The sequence below is a fragment of the Equus przewalskii genome, chromosome 15 (genome assembly GCF_037783145.1).
Source record: "Equus przewalskii isolate Varuska chromosome 15, EquPr2, whole genome shotgun sequence".
NCBI classification, from domain to species: domain Eukaryota; kingdom Metazoa; phylum Chordata; class Mammalia; order Perissodactyla; family Equidae; genus Equus; species Equus przewalskii.
Window position 1 is genome coordinate 32,998,536 of NC_091845.1, and position 24,877 is coordinate 33,023,412.

A 24,877-nucleotide genomic window follows, 5' to 3' on the forward strand; every position below is an offset into this window, starting at 1 on the left:
TGTTTATCTGTGTTAACTAAATCTCAACAATCCTGTGTGGTAGTTACTATTCCCATTTTACAGATGAGGAAACTGAAGTACTGAGAGGTTAAACAACTTGACCAAGGTCACACAGCTAGTAAGTGATGGAGTTGGAATTTGAACCTAGATGTAGAGTACTTTTTATCACTACACAAAAACTGTAGCAAGACATTTCTTTTTTTTATAATATAAGGGTTTTAGTTAACTTTTGATCTGACCTATTAAAAAAAGTGTTGGTTTTTTTTTTTTTAACCTCTTAAATTTAGAAATGTTTAGTATGTCTTCATCCCTGGGGAATTATGAGGTTCGGAAGTTATGTTCATTTTAAAATTAACACATTTAATCACTACTGACAGATTGAGTGACCCAACTTTTGACTGGAAGGGTAAAATTTTACTCTTTTTCATGTATGTAGTGTTATTTATTAGCTGGGCTATTTTCTTTAGTGTAAGGAGGCACTGTTCTTACATTTAACCAAATTGTGGAATTGCATTTTGCCAGTGGATGTTTTACTGTTGCCTTCTTTTAGTCTAAAATCTAGTACTATAAGTCATTAAAAGTAAATTAAAATTGGTAATTGTATTTGATACAATTTTTCCCTCCAAAGTTCTTGGGAAATGATGTAGTCATGATTCACTTTCTGGAAAATGTTTATTTATTGGTTAATGTTTTCTGTATGGCACAAGATTAACTGCTCTCGTGCACCTGTGTCTCATGCAGGTGTGTCCATACTGGTGTAGTCAAGGAGAATTAATTGTTAATTCTCCTCAACCCCCATCTCTTCCCACAAAATTTGCAGTTGTCTTTTTGAAGACCGTGGGGCAAAGTCTCCTTCTTAAGGAAATTTGCATAGTGTTTCAGTAGTTGTATGTGAATGATTGGGTTCTAAGTGCCATAGATTTTCCTACATAGAAATTAACCTGAGGAGAAAGTGTAAGCAGAATCATAGTCATCCACTTTTGGTAGATGCATATAAATTCCAGGTAATGGAGGTAAAATTTTCTTTGACCTATTCCTCAGTTGAAAGGTCAACAGTTTCATATTTGTCCTTATCTCTGTGGATCTCCACCAGCATATTTATTCCTAATTTTGCACTATGTTCAACCTTGATTTAGAGATGAAACACCCATTCCTAAAGTATTATGTCTGTAGCAATTTTATTAGACTGAAGAAAAGTGATTTTTAAAATATCTTAAGTAAATTATTCTGAGGAAAAGTAGATATTTGTGGTATTTTAATCATTAATACCAGTAGACATCAGAGAGATGGATTTCAGAGGGTTGTAGACGAACCACATGTGATCCGTAACCTACACTTTGCTGTTTCCTTTTCTTCCATGAATTAGTTACTTTAAATTGGAATGTATGTTTTGTATTACCCTTTTGTATGTTTTGATAACAGTGGTCCATCTTTTATTTTACAAGTTTAGCTTGTTTTTACATATATGTATATATGATAATATTTCTTTACGTATACACATAACCTTAATACAAACACAAAGATCAGCATTGACATTAAATAAATTAGTAAAAGTAGTTAAGGAAAAATGTTCTTTTAACTCAGGAACAAAGCTACTATTTGATGACCTAAATTTTATGTCTATTCCTACTGCTTAACTATAACATTAAATTCTTGAGTATGTTTTGTATGCTACCAGTAATAAAAAATACTTAATGATAGTATGGACTGGGAGTCAGGAGACCTGAATTCTAGTTCTGGTTCTGTAATACAATTAGCTTCCTCATCTGTATTATAAATCTCCAATTTAATGATAGTATGGACTGGGAGTCAGGAGACCTGAATTCTAGTTCTGGTTCTGTAATACAATCAGCTTCCTCATCTGTATTATAAATCTCCAATTTAATGATAGTATGGACTGGGAGTCAGGAGACCTGAATTCTAGTTCTGATTCTGTAGTAGAATCAGTTTCCTTGTCTGAGTTACAAATCTCCCAAGTGCCTTTCTAAGTCTATTTTTCAGTCCTATAAAACACATCTGTAATCAGTTTTGTCAGTAGGGAAACCTTGTGAATTATGGTCAGACATCAACTCAGTCATCCTTCTGACATGCATTTGATAGGAATCCTGTCAATAAGTAAAATTATACATTTTTTAATGTGTGGAAGAACTATTGTTACTGCTGTTGACTTTTATAAGATAAAAAAGGGTGTTAGTGATGGCATTTGATCCTGTTAAAGGCATTAAAATGAGAAATGTTTAAGAGATTTGAGAGAAGACACATTAGAGGGTAAAAAAGAGCATAATCCTAGATATCAATTTTTTGTTCTTTTAGAGCTAATTTCACTTAGCACTTATAGCCCGTGTCTGAGTGCTCTCTTGATTTCCTGGTCTAAAATGAGGAAACCATTATATTTTTCCAGCTCTTGGAATGATTGGTTTCAGCTCTGACACACATCTTTTACTTATACTTCAGGATATAAGACTTGGAGCCAGGCAGCCTTAATTTGAATCCAGCTGCCCTATTCATTCATTGACTGTGTAACCTTGGGCCAAGTTAACTGTTAGCTGTCTCAGTTTCATTTGTGAAATGGGCATATTGAACTTCATAGGGTGATTTTGTTGATTAAATGAGATAATGCGTGTAAAGCTTTTAGTACAGTATCTGAAAAGTAGTAATGACCCACTAATGATTAGTCTGAATAATTGTCAGAATCCAGAGAACAATATATTGGATGCTGACTGCCTTAAGTGAAATGGATGATTAATTTATAAAATGTTCTGTTCCCTGTTTGGATAGTCACAGGTTTGTATATTATTACTGCCTCAAATAATGACCCATAATTAAGATTATGATGTATATGTTTTCTTTAAAAGAAGTGACAGGATGTGTTGATCAGAGAATACCCAGTGTTAAAAGGACTATTAAGGACAAAGTAGACCACCAGAGAATGTACATTTAGAACATAAACTTGTTAAATTTCTCAAGTACCATTACCAGCACGTTGATTTGAAATCCTTAAAAATAGTTACAGTGTATTTTATTTTTGTAGAAATGATAATTGGCAAGAAAAAAATAGAAATTATAACTGGCCTAACTAGTAAAGCCAACTAAGGTGTTTGAAATATAAAATACCTAGAATACAGGTATTTATTATAAGACTTAAAATCTTGCACCTTTTTCTGTATTTTTATTCACAAGAATTTTTTCCTCACTGGCAGCCTACTTGAGTACATTTGACATAACCAAAGGACATTGCTTTGAAATGAAATGTTGAGTGCTTTTTTGAGAATAATTTGAATGTTAATTTCTATATAAATTTATATGATTTAACTCAATTTTTCACTTATTAGATTGATGGTGGAAATAGTGTTGGGGCAACTTAAGTAAGGAAAATAATTTCTTTTATGTAGACTTGTAAAATTTCTTAGAAATTGAAGCCTTGTGATACTTTTTTGCATATTTTAGATATCTGAAGTCATTTTGTTAGTTTAGAAACATGAAAATCAATCATGCGTAAAACCCAGTTTTTTAAGATCATGCTTGGCCCATTTTGGATGTGAAAGCCTTTAAACACTATTCACATAATGATTTCTTTGCCAAGTTTTTCCCAATTTGGGGACAGTCACAAATATGAAATGTTTTTTCTTACCGCATCCTACAAAACAAATCTGAATTGAGAGATTGTATTTCTCCCTCTTTTTTCAGCTTTCAGTTTCGTTTATATATTACTGAATTGTTGAATTTGTGAGACCTAATTTAAAATGACAACAATTATATTTTGGTAGTTGTAGAATATATTTGTATTCAGTATGAGAAAAATCCTGACAAAGTTTATTCTCGTTTTCTTTACTCACTTATTTCGTCATTCAGCTTGGTTGGGGCCAGTGCTCACAGTTCTGGCTGCTGGCATATGGTAAAGATAGAGTGATGAACAAGGCAGATATAGTTCCTGCTCTCATGCAGTTTACAGTCAGTAGATTATTGAGTATGTTCATCTGCTACAAATTTAATGATAGGACAATTCCAGTGTTTTAGTAGTTCTCTTTGAGTGCTTTATTTTCTTTTCCTGCCTACTCCTAGTCAGTCAGTGTCTTTACTACTTTGTTATAACTGTTGGCTTTATTCCTTTTTTTTTTTTTTGAGTATGCAATCCCAAAGTGGGAACCATTTGTTCTATACACATTCTGTTACTGAAAGCTACATTTTTACAGACACTTTTGTAAAATATACATGGTTTGGTAAATGAATGGATATATCACTTGACATCATGTCCTTTTAAAGGCTAATGACTGTACAGAAAAAATAAAAATAGCTTATTAGTTAGCTGCTGTCTAGTACTTCTAAGAGTATGTACAAGTAGAACACTATGTTTTCAGTAGTGGCCTAAAAGTGTTTTGACTGTGATATTTATTGACTTTTTATGAATAGTATCTTGAAAGAAATTAAGGTAATAGAGTATAACAAATTCTGTGAATAACGTCTACTGTGAAAAATAAGTAATTCCTCTTTGGTTTTGGGAAAATTTGTATGTATAGACTTGATGTTTGAAATTTGTTAGTAAGTTAACCTGTTTCATATATAAAGTGCAAATTTGAGTTTATTATACCAGTAATCCAGTGATCCAAGAACAAATTGGATATTAGACTGAAGTATTTTAAAAGTTAAATGGAGTGTGGAAGAGTTGGAGGAGTGGGGAGTAAAAATTTTTATTGTCTTACTTTGCACAAGATGCTGTACTTAGAGCTTTTTCTCTGTCTTGTCTCATGTGGCATGTGGCATTTAGTGGTTATTAGGATAGCTAAAGTTCCCCTTTTTACAGATGAGAGAACTGAGCTTATATGTTTAGTTAAGTAATGGATTTACTCAGGGTCTCCCACAAAGCCGCTAAGTGCTAGATCTGATATTTGCATCCAGCTTGACTCCTAAGCTCCACATCTTTCCATTTCACTGTTTTCATAATAAATGTCCTACTGCTTTTTTATACTGGCAATATAAGAAGCTAGTGGAAGCAGCATAGTTTATTCTAACTTTAGTACTGAAAACCAAATAGAATTCATTTCTTTTTATAGCGACCTAAGTGTCTTAAATGTTTTTATGCTTTCACTTGATGATATAAGCATTTAGTTTGCTGAAATAAATGGTCTTAGACATACTACTTCAGTGTAACATAAAATAGGAGTTGAGATGAATATATGCACAGATTCTTAAGAGTCTTTAAGCAGTTTATGTTACCTAATATGGCATCCCTGAAGTTTGCAAAATTGTAACCTTGTTTGCCTGTGTAATGCGAGATGCTCATTGCTGAAGTGATTGGTCAATGTAGGCGGCTGGTTTTAATTTTTCTTCAGTGAATTAATAAGTTATGTCTTTGCATATCAAAATAAGATAGCCTTGATGCTTTTTACTTTATTTAAAAGTTAACCCACAAAAATAGAAGAAACTACGTTTAATATGGAATAATCTTAAAATTAATAATGTTTTTTATTTTAGCACTTTTTCAGCCATTAACTCCAGGCTCTCGAGAATTTGAGGATGTTTTAAATATTCTCCATTCATCTTACCTTGAACCAACCTCAGTAACAAATTTTACCTACAAACGTGCTTGTTTGATACATAATGAGCTTTTGGAAAAGGAGGTATGTTTTAAATTGTGCTTATTGTAAGATTCTTCAAACCAATTAAAAGCTTGAAATTTGTTTTACTTTCCTTTTTTTAAAAAATGCTGAAGTTTTTAGGGAAGCCAAATTATGGAAGGGAAAACAAGTTTTAAATGACGTCTTTTTTCCCCTCAACATTATTGACATAGCACAACATTTATCTTCTTTTTAAATTAATATGCTATTATGTAAAAATAACTTTTTACTAAAAGTGAATTTTAAGCATAGGGATAGCTTATTGATAATGGCTTTATTGTATATTAGTAACAAGGCTTTTTGCTCTTTCAAATGCATGTTAATTAAATGGAATCACTAGTAGTATATAATGTCTAAATTATAAGATAATTAGGGAAATCAAATGTATTTTCTTTGTTTTTTTTTTTTAGGATGTGCTTAATTCTTTCCCCAATTATGCCTGGTAGTTGAATTGTCTTAATATCATTAGTAAAAATTCTTAGTGAAAAAGTGCAAATAAAGGGGAACAGTTAAGCGTGTTAGTGAATTTAAGTTTCATGTACAAATTAGAATATTGAGTTTTGATTTAGGAAAAGCCAGCATGTGTAATTCTGAGGTAATACAAATGAGATGTTTAGAAATATTTGATGTGTATATTGCTTTCTAGTGTACATGAAATACTATTCATTTTCTAGTTTTATAAGTTGGTTAACTGAGTGCTACTAGAGTTTAACCTTGAAAGGGTTCCTAAAGTAGATGAATGTTACTGCCTCCCAGAGAAATTAAAACTTTGGTAGTTTCATGGTATGATAAGGATTATTTGTAAATTTTATATGAAAATTTAGTCTCAGGATTCATTAATTGTATTATTGAAGATCAGTAATGGCTTGAATGCTGCATATAAATCTATTAGATATGGGCTCTGTATTTTGAACGTATGTATGTCTATTTGCTTGTATCTAAAAGTGAAAGCCAGCAGTTTAGGGTTACTTACAGTTCACATGTACTTAGACCAAGTTACTCTTTTATCTTGGAAATATTTATGGAGCACATCTTACGTACTTAGCATTGAGAATACAGTTATAAAGAAATGAAACATTTTTCCTTGTCCTAATTTAGTTTACAGTCTAGAAGTTGTACATTCCACAGAGATTTATTGAATCACCTGCTGTGGGCAGTGCACCATGTTAAGTAAAATGAGAGATCCAAACATAAAACTTGAACTTAATCTATGGGACAGTTGGACTGTGGTAAAATTTTAGTAGAAACTTAGTTAAAGTTGATAAACACTACTTGCTTATTTGACTATATTGTACAGGTAAAGAGCCAATTATAATGGGGAAAAAATCGAAGTGCAGAAAGTACAGGGAGAGAAAAGATAATTTCTGCTTTGGTAGGTTTGGAATTCTTAGAAATACAGTTCTTGAAACTCTTAGCTTGAAAAATGTAATCATGTGCTAAGGAGTTGTTATAGATTTAATTTCTTTTAGTTTACAGAAAAGCGAAGAGAACTGAAGTCTGAAGGTCGTTTAGATAAAGAACTTTCAGAATCCTATGCATTTCTGATGGTTGATCGATATCAGGTGAGTGAACCCTTTTTATAAAAAGCAATTTGAGGATTTTTCCATTTTCAATTACTACGTTTGCAATTATTCAAGAATACGCTTGAGGGGCTGGCCCCGTGGCCCAGTGGTTAAGTTTTCGCGCTCCACTTTGGAGGCCCACGGTTTCCCAGGTTCGGATCCTGGGCGTAGACCTAGCACTGCTCATCATGCCATGCTGAGGCGGCGTCCCACATGCCACAACCAGCAGGACCACAACTGGAACATACATCTGTGTTCTGGGAGGACTTTGGGGAGAAGAAGAAAAACAAAAAAGATTAGCAACCATTGTTAGTTCAGGTGCCAATCTTAAAAAAAAAAAAAAAGAATACCCTTGATAGTTATAAAGTAACATTTTCTTGATGTATGAGTGGAAGAAATGATTTAGTAGGGCAAGGTGTTTCCTTGTTTTGTAGGTTTTTTTCCAGATGTGCTCATTTTTTCTCTGCCCAAACCTATTTTCTTCCCTTAGAATGTTCTTGATAATTTTCCCTTTGTTAAAGCAGATTATCTTCTATATTGTTGATTATATATGCAGGGAACTGTTTTTCCTTTTTTCATTGAAGATGTTTAGGTGGAGTACTTTCTCTTTAAATATTTTGATAATTCTAGTTCTCTCTAAAAGGGGATATTTTATGTATTTGAGTGGCATGAGTTCTGAGTATCTGTCACACCTTGAATAAACAAAAATGGATTCCAGCTATGGTTACATTGGAAGGATAAGCCCATTTTACATTGATATTTAGTCATAAACTGGCATATATATAAAATTTCTGTAATGTAGAACATATATAATTTAGAAGCTTAGATTCGACTTAAAACAAGTTTACAAATTATCTTTTCATAATTTTAAATATTTCGATTGCAAGATGAAGTGTTTTGTTTATTTAGGTTCAAAACATATGTGAAAAAGGATTACAGGTGGGCCAGTCCAAAATAACAATTCTTGGCAGTCCTTCCATGGGTAAGCTTTATTTTTTTCATTAATCTACTATTAAGTAGCCATTTAAAAATATATAATCTATATATTGCCACAGTCTTTATAATTAAATTCATGTATACTTTGTCATGTTCCCAGGGAGACTATTTGCAGGTTCTGCAATGTAAAACCAGTTTTATCCTTTGTTTCTAATTTTGCATACTTGGAAACGATCAAAGATTTTTTTTTTAATGTCCTAGTGATTTTGAAAAATTTGGTTAGTTTCATGTTTTTTCTGGTTTTATTTTTGCTTTGGTTAAAAATCAGCTGTCTTTACTGTCATTACATTTCTTTTAAAGTTGTCATACCTTTTATCTCTTATCATTAGGTAAAATATTTGGATTTTGTTTTTTTTATTCATGTTCTTTTTCAACTTCTTTAATTTTTCTCTCTTTACTAGGTATCTATCTTTCTAGGTATGCAGATTTATTACAAGCTAATCCTTTGGAAGCTGGAGCAGTGGGCGATGTTGTTATTTTTAAAATAATGAAGGTAATTTCAATTTTTGCATTTTGTGTATCAAAGACAGCATTTGATTTGGATTCTAGTTGACGCTGTCTTTAGGCGTTTGATTTAATTAAAAATTGGTGCTTGCTTCTGTATGGTATATAAAGATACTTTAGAGAGTGGTTTGCCATCTTTGCTCTAAGCTTACTGTGAGTTTGCTTTCTTTTCCAAAGAAAAAAATGAAGAAAAGAGGATAATAAGTTGGTAATGTCATTTAGGCTTGTGAAGAGTGTAGTGAATAAAACTTTTATTTCCTTATTATTAAACAAATTCAAAGAACGCTTTTTTTTCGTGGTTTACAACTTCTTCAATATTGGTAAAAAGTGTTGGGTGTTACTTTATTACCAGGTATTAAAGGAAAAAACTGTTATAGGTGACCTATATTCAAAAAAATATTCTATAATATTAACGTCGTATAGTCAGTAATTAGGTTTCGGTGGACTTAAAAAGTTTTCTCTATTTTTAGGGTAAAATAAAGAGTATATATGATCCCATGGGTGTAAAAAGTTTGGAATCTGTATTAAATAAAAGTGCTTTGGACCCAACACCAAAGCACGAATGTCACGTGTCGAAGAATGCCAATAGAGTTACGTCACTTTTGGTTTACAGAGCCTATGAGCTTACTCAGGTAGGTGCCTGGATCCATTTTAGTGTTGTGACCTCATACCTGTTTGTCACCAAATCCTTTAAAATGTCTCCCTTTCAGTTCCCTCTGCCACCACACCAGTCTAGACTCTGGTTTCCATGTATCACTGCCAGATTCCAGTGTCTCTTACTGCTGTTTGTTCACTATTTCCAAGATGGCTCAGAAACATACAATGGCTCCTCAGACTTACAGAGTAATATTCAGATTCAATAGCCTGGCTCTCCCTCCCTGTAGATTGACTCCAGCCTGGTTTTTTGTATAATTGCTGCCCTCTACGCACCATTTCATTTTGAAGCCTTGGCTTCTCTGGCCTAGATCTTGGCCTAGTAAGATCTCTTGCCTAATAAAATACTACTCATCCTTCAAAGTAAAGTTGAAGCTCCTTGAAATACCTTCATTCATATCATTTCATGCTATTGATTTGATAGATATTTTCTGTTTTCATTATCATTTCTACAGGATGCAAACTTAAAATTAATTTTTTAAGCTTTATTCAGATGTAATCGATATACAGTAAATTACACATACCTAAAAGTGTAACATTTGATGAATTTTAGTCATTTTTTATATTATATTTGACTATGAAGTAGTGTTATTCTTTTTAACAAATGTATGAAAAATGTGTATGTCCAAATGGATTGTATGTGAAAAGCAGTGGTGCTAACCTCCCTGCAAATGTTCTTTCTTTTTAGTTTTACTTTATTTACGTAAAATAAAGATTATTCTTGCTCCTTTCTTTTTTTTTTTTTTGAGGAAGGTTAGACCTGAGCTAACATCTGCTGCCAATCCTCCTCTGTTTTGCTGAGGAAGACTGGCCCTGAGCTAACATCCTTGCCCATCTTCCTCTACTTTATATGTGGGATGCCTACCACAACATGGCTTGCCAAGTGCTGCCATGTCCACACCTGGGATCCGAACTGGCAAACCCTGGACTGCCAAAGCGGAACTCGCGAACTTAACTGCTGCGCCGCCAGGCCAGCCCCGCTCCTTTCTTTTTGAAGAATCTCAGTGGGCAAGACCTGTTGTTGGGGGCTTTCAGCAAAAATTATACTCCCCAGAGTCATCCAGGCTTTGATTATCTTCTGGACAGTAGTAGTATTGGTAGATATGAAATATACCTGTAAAGTAATTATTGGTTTTTCTAGCAGAATTTGTAAACTGACTTGATGTTTCCAAAAAATTTCTAGGCATTTTTAGAGCAACAGTAACAGTATTGACATTAATAGTTTCCCGGGGGAATAGACTGTGAAAGACAATGCTTTGTTTAAACTAGAGCATTCTTTTAAATGAAACTCACTAGTCTGCAAAGTCACAAAACCCTTATCTAACCCTGATGACTGTTGGGAATAAGGGAAGGGAAGAGACAGAGGGGAGTATAAGAGGGTCAGCTACCCTTGTCACCTATGATTGTACCCTCTTTCACCTCCCCTTTGCTACTTTGTCTGCGTATGGAGCCAAGAATGTGTTTGTGGCAGGGCTTTTTTTTTTTTTTTTTAAATAATAAGCAAAATGGTAGGTTTGGTTGAGATTGTGTCCTTAGTGTTTTACTTTTTGTGTCAGATTGGCTTTTCTGGGCTGACCTGGGAGCTTGGGCTCCATTTGTAACATTTTTATGAAGAAATTTGTTGTACCTTCCCAGTGGTCGGCTTGTCAGAAGTAAACTTTTGGAATACCTGTTATGGAATACTGTTTGGAATACCTGACGTCTGATATATATAGAAGCAGAATATGTTATATCATAAAATAAATATAAAGGGCAAATTATTTTAGTTAAATTGACAAGCAGTGCTTAAAGATATTTTCTGTTAGAGGCACTTAATTGGTGTTATATTTCTCAAAAATCAGGCGTTAATATAAGATTCCAGTCTGTACTTCTTGCCTTCTTAAAGAAGTTAATTTTGGTTTTTCTTATTTTTAGTATTATTTTTATGAGTATGGCTTTGATGAGCTAAGGCGAAGACCGAGACACGTGTGTCCATATGCAGTTGTGTCTTTTACTTACAAAGATGATATACAAACTCCCAAGTTTGTACCTTCATCAAGGTAAGACTTAATGAGTTTTAGACGTCATCCAGAATGGTATTATATTACATAACCTGCATTGCTGAGTTAGGAGGAACACATTGTTTTCTTTTCATTTTTGTCTTCCCTTGAAATTAATTAGATACACAAATGTTCATGATGACTTTTAAAAGGTTAATGTGAGGGACAGATACTTAAACTATGTGGAAATACAAACTAAAATTTACTTGAAGCTCACTGGTTAAACTTTTTTCAACCAGTGCAGGTTTGTGTAGTTGAGTAAATGCAGTTTTTAAAAGTGAAATTTTGGGGCCAGCCCCGTGGCTGAGTGGTTAAGTTTGCACGCTCTGCTGCAGTGGCCCAGGGTTTCGCCGGTTCAAATCCTGGGCTCAGACATGGCACCGCTCATCAGGCCATGCTGAGGCGGCATCCTATATGCCACAACTAGAAGGGCCTACAGCTAAGAATATACAACTATGTACCAGGGGGCTTTGGGGAGAAAAAGGAAAAAAATAAAATCTTTAAAAGTGAAATTTTGTGCATTAGCTCTCCTGGAAATGGGGAGCTTCTAGAAAAGATGCCCCAGCCCTACCTCAAACCAGTTAAATAAAATATTTATTAAGGAACTTAGGCATTGGTAGTTGTTAAAAGCTTTTCCAGGTGGTTCTGATTTTCAGTCTCTTGTGTACCATTGAGAATTTCTTATAAGCTGTAATATAAGGTGACCAAGTAAAAAGCAGTTTCCCTTTTTCCTCGCCCCATGTCATGATTTCAGAAAATGTTTTGGCAAAATCAAATAAGTAAACTTACAGAGATGTAGGTGAAGTGGTCATATGTCTACTTATTTTTGCTTTGAATACCCATATATAAAGCATTGTTTGATATCTATTAATTTAGAAATACTGCTATTTTTAAAAGCCACGTTTCATGAAACATACACATTTTTTGAGGTTGGCCTCTTTAATCAGTTTTCCAGATCAAATCATCTCATCATTTCAGTTGTTTGAGATCCAGCCCTTTTTTTATGTCAGTGAATAGCTCTGGAAACCGTGCACAGCCACAAGTACTGAATCACATAATATCTAAACAATTTTGTTTTTCAATTTTTTTATGGCTCTGTGTTTATGATCTCTATGATACATTTACTATAGTGCCTTTCAACAGTTATCTTTAAAAGAGAACCAGCACTTAATAATTATGAGGTCATACTCCCCAGGAATAATGACTCAATTTTTTTTGCCTCCTCTTTGATTCCATCTGTTGACCTCCATATCATTTAAAATGAGCATTGATTGAACATGTTGCTGTACCTTGAATGCCGCCATGAATACTCCTACTCCAGGGCATCTGCATTTGCTATTCCCTCTCTTTCCCCAATTAGCTGCATGGTTTATACCTACCCTTCCTTCAGATCTCTCTTTATAAGTGAGCTCATCGATGAGGGTTTCTGTGATTTTTTTAAAACTCTTTTCTTTTTCTCCATTGCACTTAAAACCATGATCAGCTAGTAAACTATAACTTAGGTTTCGATTGTTGTTTGTCTTCCTCATGCGATTGTAGGCTCAATGGAGGCAGGGGTTTTGTTCATCCCTGTAATTCTGTTACCTAGAGCTGTGCATGGTAAAGAATAGGAGCTTAGTAAATATTTATTGAGTGATGAATGAATGTATTTAAATATATATTGAGGCTATTTCTTTGAATCTCATCACCAAAATAAAATAATTGACAGAAACTTTAATGGACTCTATTCTTTCCTGATGGATATTTTTGGGAAAAATAGCTCTCTTAAATTGGGCAAATATGGTAATTCAAGCCAAGTAAATAGTTCTGTTTTCTTCAAGTAGACTTGGATTTATTAAATGTTGTACTAAGTAATTAATTTGTTCTTCCTACTTGGAGGAAGGATTTAATTCTCTTGCACAATATACCGTTAAAAAAGGCACTTATGTCAAGGTCCTGAATGTTAACTTTCATGTTGTTACCCATCAGTGATGTTTTTCTCTTTTTAAAAATTTATTTGTAGATCTAACAGCTTTAATGCAGATAGAAACACAGGTAAGATTCTTGTATTTCTTTCCTTTAGTTTTATAAATCAAAAGAATAAGTATATGTAGTAAAAAATTAATAAATTAAGTGCTTTGTTTTATTTTTATAATGAATGAGAATCTGCAAAGTATGAAAAAGAGGGTGAGGCCATGTTATCTTGTAACATCAACATTTGCCTGACCAAGCATAAGGTTTCCTTTGAGAAGCTGCTGCTGCTGCTGGTTTTAGCACTTTTGATTGATAAAGGTAAAAAATAAAGCAAGTTTCACAACTCAGCTTTTTAAAAGTATTTAATTCATCTGAAGTTTAGGATTTAGAAGAGATAGAGAAGATTAAAGCTATAGTAATATTTTCTGTTTTCAAGATTGTCCACAATGAAAAGAAAGTGAGTAGAAGATATGAGATATTATGGGAATTCGTGTAGTTAACTGGATTTAATATAGTCTCCTCTTTGGGGAAAATAGAGCAGTAACTGTGTTCTTTGATCCGCAGCTTTCTGATATGAGGACATTTAGACAAATTGATTATTCTTTGCAGCTGGAATAATTTTGTAGGGGAAAAGATACCTGAAACAAAAGTCCTAATATTTGAACTCTCCTGTAAATAGAACGTCAGATTTTTGTTGTTGTACTTAAACCTTTTTTTTAGATGTTGTTCCTCTTATTTCTAGTGAAGACATATTTGTATCTGCGCTATCAAGAGGCTGAATTGTGTCATTATTCTTTTTATTTAGATAAATATAACTACACCCTGTGGAAAGGACAGCTTTTAAATAAAGGAAAGCTTTTGTGTTACATTTCTCTGAGATCAGCCACTCGTGCTTTTTTGCCTATCAAGCTGTAAGTATATTACAAGAAAATAGCAATTAGTGGTTGCTAATTATTTAGTTCCTTCTTTTGCTTTTTTCCTTATATTTAAATTTTACTTTGGTCTGTAAGAACTTAAATATACATGTCAGTTTGTTTTAAAAAAGATTGGTTTGATAACTTTGGAAACTTAATTGGCAAGCTGAGCTCTGTTTTCTGTCTTCATTTGAGGATGGGCCACTAGTTATACATATTTATGGTATAAAACTTTTTCTAAGTGATATTTAATCTTAAAATTGATTTTTCAAAGTTTTATTCTAATTAGATTTTTCATTTAGCAATTCGAACATGATACACTTAAAAGTTATCAGTTGTTTGTTATAAACAGCTTTGATGTGGTGAGTTAAGTTAAAATTTATAGGCTGTTTTCAGTCTTGTGCAGTGTATGTTGGAATAGAAAGGTCTCAAATGATCTCTTGCTACCGCCACAGTAAACCTTATGGGCCTTCATAAGTGTTTGAAGATTAACAGTTCATACTCAAATTGTTTAATAAAAAGACAACGTTTTATCCTGTGTGGTTAGTAAAATTGGCGTACAGAATTAGCTTCTGGCTTAAAGAGGAAAGGTTCGTAATATTGTCAGGCTATCTATTTACCTGTGCATATATCTGGATTTCCCATATCAAATCCTCTTTAGAATAAATTGCAATATTAATAAATAAGTTCTTTTGTTTTCTGTCAAGATACTTGTGTGTGTGTGAGAGAGAAAGAGAGAGAGAGAGAGAGAGAGAGCATTGCTGTTAAGTTATGTATGAGTTAAAAATACAGGTAAGGCAACTGTGCTTTTTCACTTTTTTTTCAGTCCTGAAAAGTTAGATGTTGAAACAGTTATGAGTATTGATCACCTGAAACAGAAAATCCCTCCAGCATTGTTTTATAAGGAAACATACTTAGGTCCAAATGAAGGTAAAGTAATTTAATTTTACTAAAATATATAAGAAGCAGACTTGATTTGAATATTTACTATGTATTTTTTCTTACGTCAGTTTTGAAGAATGGAATGTATTGCAGCCTTTATGAAGTTGTAGAAAAGACAAGAATTGGAAGTAACATGGAGTGTTTACTGCAAAAACTAGAGAAAGAAAAACTTGTGAGTGAAAGGTTTTAAAATGTTCCTCATTCTCCCTTAGAAATATGCATATTAATAAGTGGTCATATTAATATTTTGGTTCATTTCATTTTTGCCTCTGAAGGTACCACAAGGTCTCTGTCTTTGTTGCTACCATTTAGTTAACAGAGTTTTACTATGGCCTCTGGTACTCTTATTTTTAACCATGACACTAGACATTCTATGGACTAGTCTTCCCCATGAAGTAATTTTATTGTATCGTGTGATTATGACTGTGATATTCAACAAATATTTATTGAATATCATTTTCTGATGCAGGGTATATAGTTCAGTAAAGAATGAGACAAAGAAACTCTTCTCCTGGATTGTACCGTGTGATGAATGGAGTTACTTAGATAGATCTGGTTTGTTCCAGTACAGACAGTGTTATATTTGAAGATTCAAAAATAGTAAGGCACCTGGAGAGGTTGAAGGGATAAAAGAACACTACAATAGTTGAGGGAAAGTGGTAGAACATGAGGCTGGAAAAGTCTGTAGGGTGCTGTGTCCTGCTGTGTCATACAGGCAATGTTCAAATGTTTGGAAGTTTGGACTTGATCCTAAGAGCAAAGGGTTTTAAAGGGAGTTGGAATGAGGTTTTGATTATGTATGCAACATGATCAGATCTGTGTTTTGAAAGTTCACCCTGGTTACTCTGTAGAGAATGAATCGAGAAGGGGGGATGAGGTAGGAAACTATTACATTAGAGGATGACAGTGAGTTGGATGAGAAAGGTAAGAATGATGATATGAAAAGAGATTGGTTTAAGAGATATTTACTAGGTAGTATCCAATTTAATAGATACTGAGTATAGCAAGTTTGAGTAGAGGGATTAGGTTGGGTATCGCATTGTGATCGGTTCAGGAATAAATGGAAAATGAATATGTGATACTAATATGTACAGTTTAGTTAGAGGAGAAGAGGTGGTTGCAGAGGAGAGTGGCTATTCCAAGGTTTTTATTAACATGAGATAGATGAGCTCATGTTTAAATGTTGATGGGATATTCCGGTGGAGGGGGAGAGAAGTTTTTTGCACAGGTATGCCGTTTAATACAAGTTTTACAGCAGTTGACTTCTTTTTACTCCTCGTTTTATTGACACTCAATTTCCAGGTAGTCAAATGGAGATTTGTATCAGTGATTTTCAGAACCTGCAACTTCGTTTTTAATGGCTACATAGAATTTTGTTGTATTCCTATATATTTGCTTAATCATGCCATTGTTTGTAGATGAGTCACATTATATAGGAAACTTTTAGGCAAGTTTATACACTTAGGAATTGGTGGATACCTAGCAATAATTTTTTGACTAACCTGCCAGAAACTTTTGGGCTTAGACATCTTAGAACACCCCCGTGTGCACACACACACACACACGACATTCACTGCATATGAACATAATCTTATATTTGTTTTTTGTTACCTTCTGAAAGCCTGTCTGTAATACAAGTGTTCTCATGATCAAAATGTATTCAATTCCTGAGTTCAGAAAGTGAAAATGAAAGTTTAGATGGTAGGTTTGGATATAGTGGGATATTGAGTTATCCAAATCTGTTCGGTTCTTGCATTTCAGAGAATGAGTATTGAGAGTCTGGACAGTGAGGGGTTTATCAGAAAAGTACAATATCTGCTCAGTTCCTAATAGTGAGATTCAGGATAGGAAGGATACTGGCATTTTGTTCTTCACCTGAGCAAGTATTATATTAGGTTCATGGAGGACTGGGTCTTCCCAGAATCAAGAAATAAAGTAAGATCGTACATCTCAGAGAGCATGGGCATTCCACAGTTCACTCTGCGTAAATCTAGTGGACCTAGGTGTTTTGTGTAGCTATCCTTTTTCCTGCAAACCTCATTGGGAATTATCCTAACTATAGCTACTTTGTTCATGGTTATCATGATAATGGGAGGTGCATTGGGAGCTGTTCGGTTCTTAATTTTTCTTGAATACATACGCGAGGTGTTCTGGATCAGAGATAGATTTAGTGAAGACCTCTAAGTAGTAAATGTATTGGCCCTCCTTTGCCCTAGTCGTTACTCTTAGGGCAATGCAATGAGAGATAGGTTAATTAGCCTGTGCAAGTAGCTGGACACTTAATAGGCAAGAGATGAGGAAAAATGATTTTTCTTTGCTTATAAAGGGAAGGAGTCAGGTATTACCCCTCCCCTTCTGAAAAGGCCCTCTTGAAAATGTAATGAATATTAACTTCAACCCTTTGGTAAATAAATAAAATCTCTTCAGGAGCCAGGTAGCCCTCTTGCATCTAAAGACATCTCCAAATTCCTAGGACTCATTCCTCCTTAAAATGTAAATACCTAGGGAGATAGCTCTTTAGTCTTCCTTGCTTCTTGGGACTTGACCTAGGAACCTAATCTGTGCTGTAACCTCTTGGCTCTTTTGTGTATGTACTTGGCACTCAGAAGAAAATAAGAGAAATTTAATTATTCTTTTGGGTCATGGCAATTAACTAGATAATTGGCTACAGATCTAATTCTTAAGGTATGCGAAGAGTAAAATATATCCGGGGGAAATGAAAGCAAACATTCCCTGTCTTTATATCATATACGTTTTTGCATATTGATAGGCTAGGACTTTTTTCAGGAGCACTGAGAAATCCAGGGATGGTTTATTTTCCCACATGGAGATTTATGAAGTAAGTGAAAATATATTGAGCTCTCTTTTGGCTGGTGGTAAGTCAAGTTAATTCTTAAAGCCGACTTTAATATTAAAAAAAAAACATGAGGGGCTGGCCCGGTGGCGTAGTGGTTAGGTGCACATGTTCCGCTTTGGCGGCCCGGATTTTGCTGGTTCGGATCCTGGGTGCGGACATGGTACCGCTTGGCAAGCCATGCTGTGGTAGGCATCCCACATATAAAGTAGAGGAAGATGGGCACAGATGTTAGCTCAGGGCCAGTCTTCCTCAGCAAAAAGAGGAGGATTTGCAGCAGATGTTAGCTCAGGGCTGATCTTCCTTAAAAAAAAAAAAAAAATGAGATGTCCCTAAATTCTAATATTGTCTGTGATGTGAACATTCGCCTACATATCTCTTGGTGTACATGTACAAGACTTTTTTCTCTCAAGTATATGTCTAATATATTAGATTTATTATCTATAAGTAGAATTATTGAATCATAATATATGCACGTGACTGGCTTTACAAGAATAATGCCGTATTGTTTTAAGTGGTTGTACTAATTTATACCCCCCAATACCAGCAAGTTCCTGTTAATTCACATACCTACAATTGCTTGGTATAGTTAGACTTTGGCAAAAATCTTGCCAATCTGGTAGGTGTAAAATAGTATCTTACCGTGCTTTTAGCTTGTATTTTCCTGAAATATGAAGAGTTGATCATCCTTCCATAAGTTTACATCTTTTAATGTTCAGTTGCCTGCTTTTCCTCAAGTGGCTTGTGTTTTCTTAATTTGAAAATTAATTTCTTAATTCTTATATTTTGGGTACTAATGCTGAGCTATGTGTGCTACAGTTTGTTTCTTTTTTATAATTTGTGCTTACCTTTTTACTTTTTATTCATGGTGTTTTTTGAAGAACAGATATTCTTAACTTTAATGTGGTTGAATTTATCTGCCTGAATGTTAAGCACTGATTGTGACTTCTTTGAGAAATTCTTCCTTCCCCCTAGGTCTTACAGATTCTGCCCTATATTTTTTTCTGAATGTGTTATGACTTTGCCTTTGACACTTAAAACTTTAAAAATACATATGTACATATTTTTTTGTTTTTGCATGATATACTATAGGAATCCAACTTCATTTTTTTCTCCCATATGAATAACAAGTTGTTCCTGAACCATTTACTGAGTAGTCCGTCCTTTCTCCACTAAGAAGTCTTGATACCAGGTAGGGCAAATTGCCCCACTTTTTTCATCTTTTTTTTTTTTTTCCTTCCCCCAAAGCCCCCCAGTACATAGTTGTATATTCTAGTTGTGAGTGCCTCTCGTTATGCTTTTTTCATCCTTTTTAGGAGTGTTTTGGTATTTGAGATTTAGCTTTTTTCCAGAAAATTTAAGAATCAGCTTGCTTTTTTCAAAAAGTTTTAGGATCGGTTTGTTATGTGTCCCTCCCTATTTCCCCCTCAAAAACCCTGTTGGAATTTTTTTATTGAAATTTTGTTAAATCTGTAGATCAGATTTGAGAGAATTGACATCTTTGTGATACTGTCTTACCCATGAACAAGATTATCTCTACTTCTTTAGGGTATTCTTTTAATAGAGGTTTATAATTTTCTGGATACAGGTCTTGCTCATTTTTTGTTAGATTTATCCATAGACATCTTATATTTTTTTATGCTCTTGTAAACAATACTTTCCATTTCAGTACATTTTCTGCATGTTGTGTATATAGAATTGTAATTGACATTTAAATATTGATTTTATCTCAGATCAGTATATGAAATTTGAATAATTAATTTTTTTTGTACATTCTTTGGGATTGTTACATAGATTTCTTTATCTGGGAGCAACATTATTTTGGTTTTTCCTCTCTAGTCTTTAGGCTCTGTATTTCTTTTTCTTTTGTTACTGTGCAATCTAGGATCTCTAATACGATGCTGAATGAAGATGGTGATTGTAGGCATTCTTCTTGGTTTTCAAAAGAACACTTCTAACATTAACCATTAGGTAGGAAGTTTGCAGTAGGTTTTTCATAGATACGTTTATCAGTTAAAGTTTTTCCTTCTTTATTTTTTTAACTATGAATGGATTTTTAATTTTATTGCATATTTATTTATTTATGAAGATGGTTACAGGTTTACCTCGGAGATATTGCGGGTTCAGTTTCAGACCACTGCAATAAAGTGAGTCACAAATTTTTTGGTTTCCCAGTGCATATAAAAGTGTTGTTTATACTATATTGTAGTCTAGTGTGCAGTACCATTATGTCTAAAAAAACAAGGTGCATACCTTAATTTAAAAAGTTCTTTATTGCTAAAAAATGCTAACCATCATCTGAGCCTTCAGCGAGTTGTAATCTTTGTGCTAGTGGATGATGTTGCCTTGATGCTGATGGCTGCTGACTGGTCAGGGTGGTGGTTGCTGAAGGTTAGGGTGGCTGTGGCAGTTTCTTAAAATAAGACAACAGTGAAGTTTGCTGCAGTTGGTTGAGTCTTCCTTTCACAAATGATTTCTCTGAGGCATGCAGTGCTGTTTGATAGCAATTTACCCACAGTAGAACTTCTTTCAAAATTGGAGTCAGTCCTCTCAAACCCTGCCGCTGCTTTGTCAACTAAGTTAATGTAATATTCTAAATCCTTTGTTGTCATTTCAATGGTCTTCACAGCATCTTCACCAGGAATAGATGCCATCTCAAAAAACCACTCTCTTTGCTCATCTATAAGAAGCAACTCCTCATCCATTAAGAGTTTTATCATGAGAGTGCAGCAATTCAGTCATATCTTCCAATTTCAGTTCTAATTCTAGTTTCCTTGCTGTTTTTACCATGTCTGCCGTAATTTCCTCCACTGAAATCTTGAACCCCTCAAAACCATCCATAAGGGTTGGATTCAACTTTTTCCAGACTCCCATTAATGTTGATATTTTGATCTCTTCCTGTGAATCACAGATGTTCTTAATGGCATCTAGAATGGTGAATGCTTTCCAGGAGATTTTCAATTTACTTAGCCCAGATCCATCAGAGGAATCACTGTGGCAGCTATAGTCTTATGAAGTGTATTTCTTAAATAATAAGATTTGAAAGTTGAAATGACTTCTTGATCTGTCGGCTGCAAAATGGGTGTTGTGTTAACAGACATGAAAACAGCATTAATCTCACTGTACGTCTCCATTGGAGCTCTTAGGTGACCCAGTGTGTATCAGTGAACAGTATTATTTTGAAAGGAATCTTTCTGAGCAATAGGTTTCAACAGTGGACTTAAAATACTCAGTAAACCATGTTGTAAACAGATGTGGTGTCATCCAAGCTTTGTTGTTCCAATATAGAGCACAGGCAGAGTAGATTTAGCATAATTCTTAAGGGCCCTAGGATTTGCAGAATGATAAATGAACATTGGCTTCAACTTAGTCACCAGCTGCATTAGCCCCTAAAGAGAGAGTCAGCCTGCCTTTTGAAGCTTTGAAGGCAGGCATGGACTTCTTTCTAGCTATGGAAGTCCTAGATGACATCTTCCAATATGAGGCTGTTTCATCTACATTGAAAATCTAGTGTAGCTATCTTCATTGATTATCTTAGCTAGATCTTCTCGATAACTTGCTGCAGCTTCTGCATTAGCACTTGCTGCTTCACCTTATTATGTTTTGGAGATGGCTTCTTAAACTTTATGAAACCACCTCTGCTAGCTTCAAACTTTTCTTCGGCAGCTTCCTCACCTCTCACCCTTCATAGAATTGAAGAGAGTTAGGGATTTGTTCTGGATTAGGCTTTGGCTTAAGGGAATGTTGTAGCTGGTTTGATTTTCTATCCAGACCACTAAAACTTTCTCCACATCGGCAATAAGGGTGTTTCACTTTCTTATCGTTTGTATGTTCACTAAATTAACACTTCTAATTTCTTTCAACTTTTCCTTCACATTCAAAACTTGGCTAATTGTTTGGCGCAAGAGGCTTAGCTTCCAGCCTATCTTGACTTTTGACCTGCCTTCCTCACTAAGCTTAATCGTTTCTAGCTTTTGATTTAAAGTGAGAGATATGTGACTCTTCTTTCACTTGAACACATAGAGGCCATTATAGGGTTGTTAGTTGACCTACTTTCAATATTGTTGCATCTCAGGAAATAAGGAAGCCCCAGGAGAGGAGAGAGATGGGAGAATGGCTGGCTGGTAGAGCAGTCAGAACACACATTTATCGATTAAGTCCACTGTCTTATGTGGGTATGGTTTGTGGTGCTCCAAAGCAATGACAATAGTAACATCAAAGATCACTGATTACAGATCACCATAACAAATAGAATAATGATGGAAAAGTTTGAAATGTTGCGAGAATTACCAAAATGTGATAGAGACACAAAGTGAGCAAATAGTGTTAGAAAAATGGTGTTGATAGACTTGCTCACTGCAGGGTTGCCACAAACCTTCAATTTGTAAAAATACAGTATCTGTGAAGTACAGTAAAGCAAAATGTGATAAAACGAGGTGTGCCTATACCTGGTATCTTAGTCAGGGTTCTCCAGAAAAACAGAACCAATAGGATGTGTATATATATAGAAAGAGAGTTATTATAAAGAATTGGCTCATGCAGTTAGGAGGCTGAAAAGTCCTAGGATTTTCAGTCAGCAAGCTGGAGACCCAGGAGAACTGATGGCATAGTTGCAGTCTGAGTCCGAGTGTCTGAGCACCAGGAGAGTCCATGGTTCCAGTTCACATGATGGCAGGCTTGAGACCCAGGAAAAGCTGATGTTTCAGTTTGAGTCCAGAGGCAGGAAAAAAACCTGATGTCCCAGCTCGAAGGCAGGCAGGCAGGAGGAATTTCCCCTTTCTCCAGGAACGGTCAGCCTTTTGTTCTATTCAGAGCTTCAGCTGGTTAGATGAGACTCACTCGCATTGGGAAGGGCAATCTTCCTTACTCAGTCTATCCAGTTGTATGTTAAATTCATCCACAAATACCCTCAGAAACACCCAGAATAAAGTTTGACTAAATATCTGTTGCTCAGACACATAAAATTAACCATTACACATAGTATTTATCCCATAAACTTAATAAGATGAATTATATTTATTTTTTCCCAGTGTTAAACTACCCCTGTGTTGCTGGTTTAGAATATCCCGCCCCCCCATTTTTTTTTAATAAATGTGCAGTTTGGACTGTGAAAGTTTTGTTTAGGAATTTTGTATCTGTGCTGATGAGTGAGATTGACCTGCAGTTTTTCTTTTCATATTGCCTTTGTCTAGTTTTTGTATCAAGGTTATGGTAGCTTCCCAGAATTGAGGTGGGTAGTGTTTCCTCATTTTGCAAGAGATGGATATATATATGATTAACGTAATCTGTTCTTTGGGTGTTGGGTATCGCTTAACTGCAAAATTGTGTTGTCTTTTGTTTATGGATGGTTTTAAAGTACTGATTCCATTTCTTTTAATAGTTAAACTTTTCAGGTTTTCTATTTCTTCTTGGGTCAATTTGGATATATTATGGTTTTGTTTGTTTTTTATGAATTTGTTCGTTTCCTCTATTTTTTAATTTATTGAGATAGAATTATTTACATAGTATCTTTTTAATAGCTGCTGTGAGCATTTTTACATGGTATTTTTATTATGCCTTCTCTCATTAGTCACTTTCACTAGAGGTTTGTCTATTAGTCTTAAAAACCAAATTTTAGTTTTGACCCTCTGTTGCATCTTTGTTTTACTATTTTATTAAATTCAGCTTTTAGTTTATTAACTTCTACTTTTTGGGGGTTTATTCTGTTATTTCCGACTTCTTAAGTTGGAAAAATGGTCAATGAATTTTGAGTTCCAAGTACTGCTTTAATTGCATCCATGCATTTTAATATGCAGTATTTTTATTATCATTCAGTTCTAAGTAATTTTTAGTTTCCATTATGATTTCCACTTCGACACATGACTTATAGGTATGTCTTTGTTGTTGTTGTTGTTGTTGTTTTTGAGGAAGATTAGCCCTGAGCTAACATTTGCCACTGATCCTCCTCTATTTGCTGAGGAAGATTGGCCCTGAGCTAACATCTCTGCCCATCTTCCTCTATTTCATACGTGGGATGTCTGCCACAGCATGGCTTGATGAACAGTGTGTAGGTCCACACCCGGGATCCAAGCTGGTGAACCCTGGGTCACTGAAGCAGAGTGCCCGAACTTAACTGCTGGGCCATGAGGCCAGCCCTAATGTTTTTTAATTTCCAAATGTATGAGAATACTTTTGTCTTTTTGTTTTTTATATTATAATTCCATTGTAATCAGAACAGGTGGTGATTATTTGAAATTTATTGAGACTTGATTTAAAACTTACTTTGTGTCAGTTTTTGTACTACCTGCTCTGTATTTGAGAAAAAACATATTCTTTAATTGTTGGATCCTGGGTACACAATTCTGGGTTGACAGCCATTTTCTCTTAGCACTTTGACTATACTACGATATTTCTGGCTTCTTTTTCTATTGAAAGGTCAGCTTTAGTCTAATTACTGTTCCTTTGTTGGTCATCTTTTTTTCTGGTTGCTTTTTTAGTTTTTTGTTGTTGGTATTTTGCAGTTACCTTAAATATATCTAGGAGTAGACTTCTTATTTTTCCAGCTTTGTGTGTATTCTCCTTCATATCTGTGGATTTGTATCTTCATTTTGGGAATATTGTTAGTCATTATCTCTCTGATTATACTTCTCCATTTTCTTTAGACTGTCTTTCTAGGACTCTGAAGCATCATATGGCAGATCTTTTCATTTTGTTCTCCATGTCTGTTAACCTCTGTTGTGTTTTCCATTCAGTTTCTCTGCTGCATTCTGAGTACTTTCATCACGGCTGTCTTCTAGTTTACAAAATCTGTCTTTAGGTGTGTCTAATTTACTGTTTAATCCATTCATTGAGTTTCTAATTTCAC

At 34.5% G+C, this 24,877-nt stretch overlaps 1 protein-coding gene across 6 annotated transcripts in view; it reads left to right on the plus strand.

Annotated features, from left to right (window-relative positions):
- TASOR (transcription activation suppressor) overlaps positions 1 to 24,877 on the plus strand; it is a 55,030-nt gene that overhangs the window by 3,734 nt on the left and 26,419 nt on the right. For all 6 annotated transcript variants that reach the window (XM_070574888.1, XM_008515333.2, XM_070574890.1 and 3 more), the window contains exons 2-11: positions 5,473 to 5,618; positions 7,085 to 7,177; positions 8,087 to 8,159; positions 8,575 to 8,666; positions 9,148 to 9,309; positions 11,246 to 11,370; positions 13,373 to 13,404; positions 14,129 to 14,234; positions 15,064 to 15,167; positions 15,248 to 15,351. In XM_070574888.1, the coding sequence (XP_070430989.1) occupies positions 5,473 to 5,618; positions 7,085 to 7,177; positions 8,087 to 8,159; positions 8,575 to 8,666; positions 9,148 to 9,309; positions 11,246 to 11,370; positions 13,373 to 13,404; positions 14,129 to 14,234; positions 15,064 to 15,167; positions 15,248 to 15,351 (1,037 nt within the window). The remainder of the gene's footprint in view (positions 1 to 5,472; positions 5,619 to 7,084; positions 7,178 to 8,086; positions 8,160 to 8,574; positions 8,667 to 9,147; positions 9,310 to 11,245; positions 11,371 to 13,372; positions 13,405 to 14,128; positions 14,235 to 15,063; positions 15,168 to 15,247; positions 15,352 to 24,877) is intronic.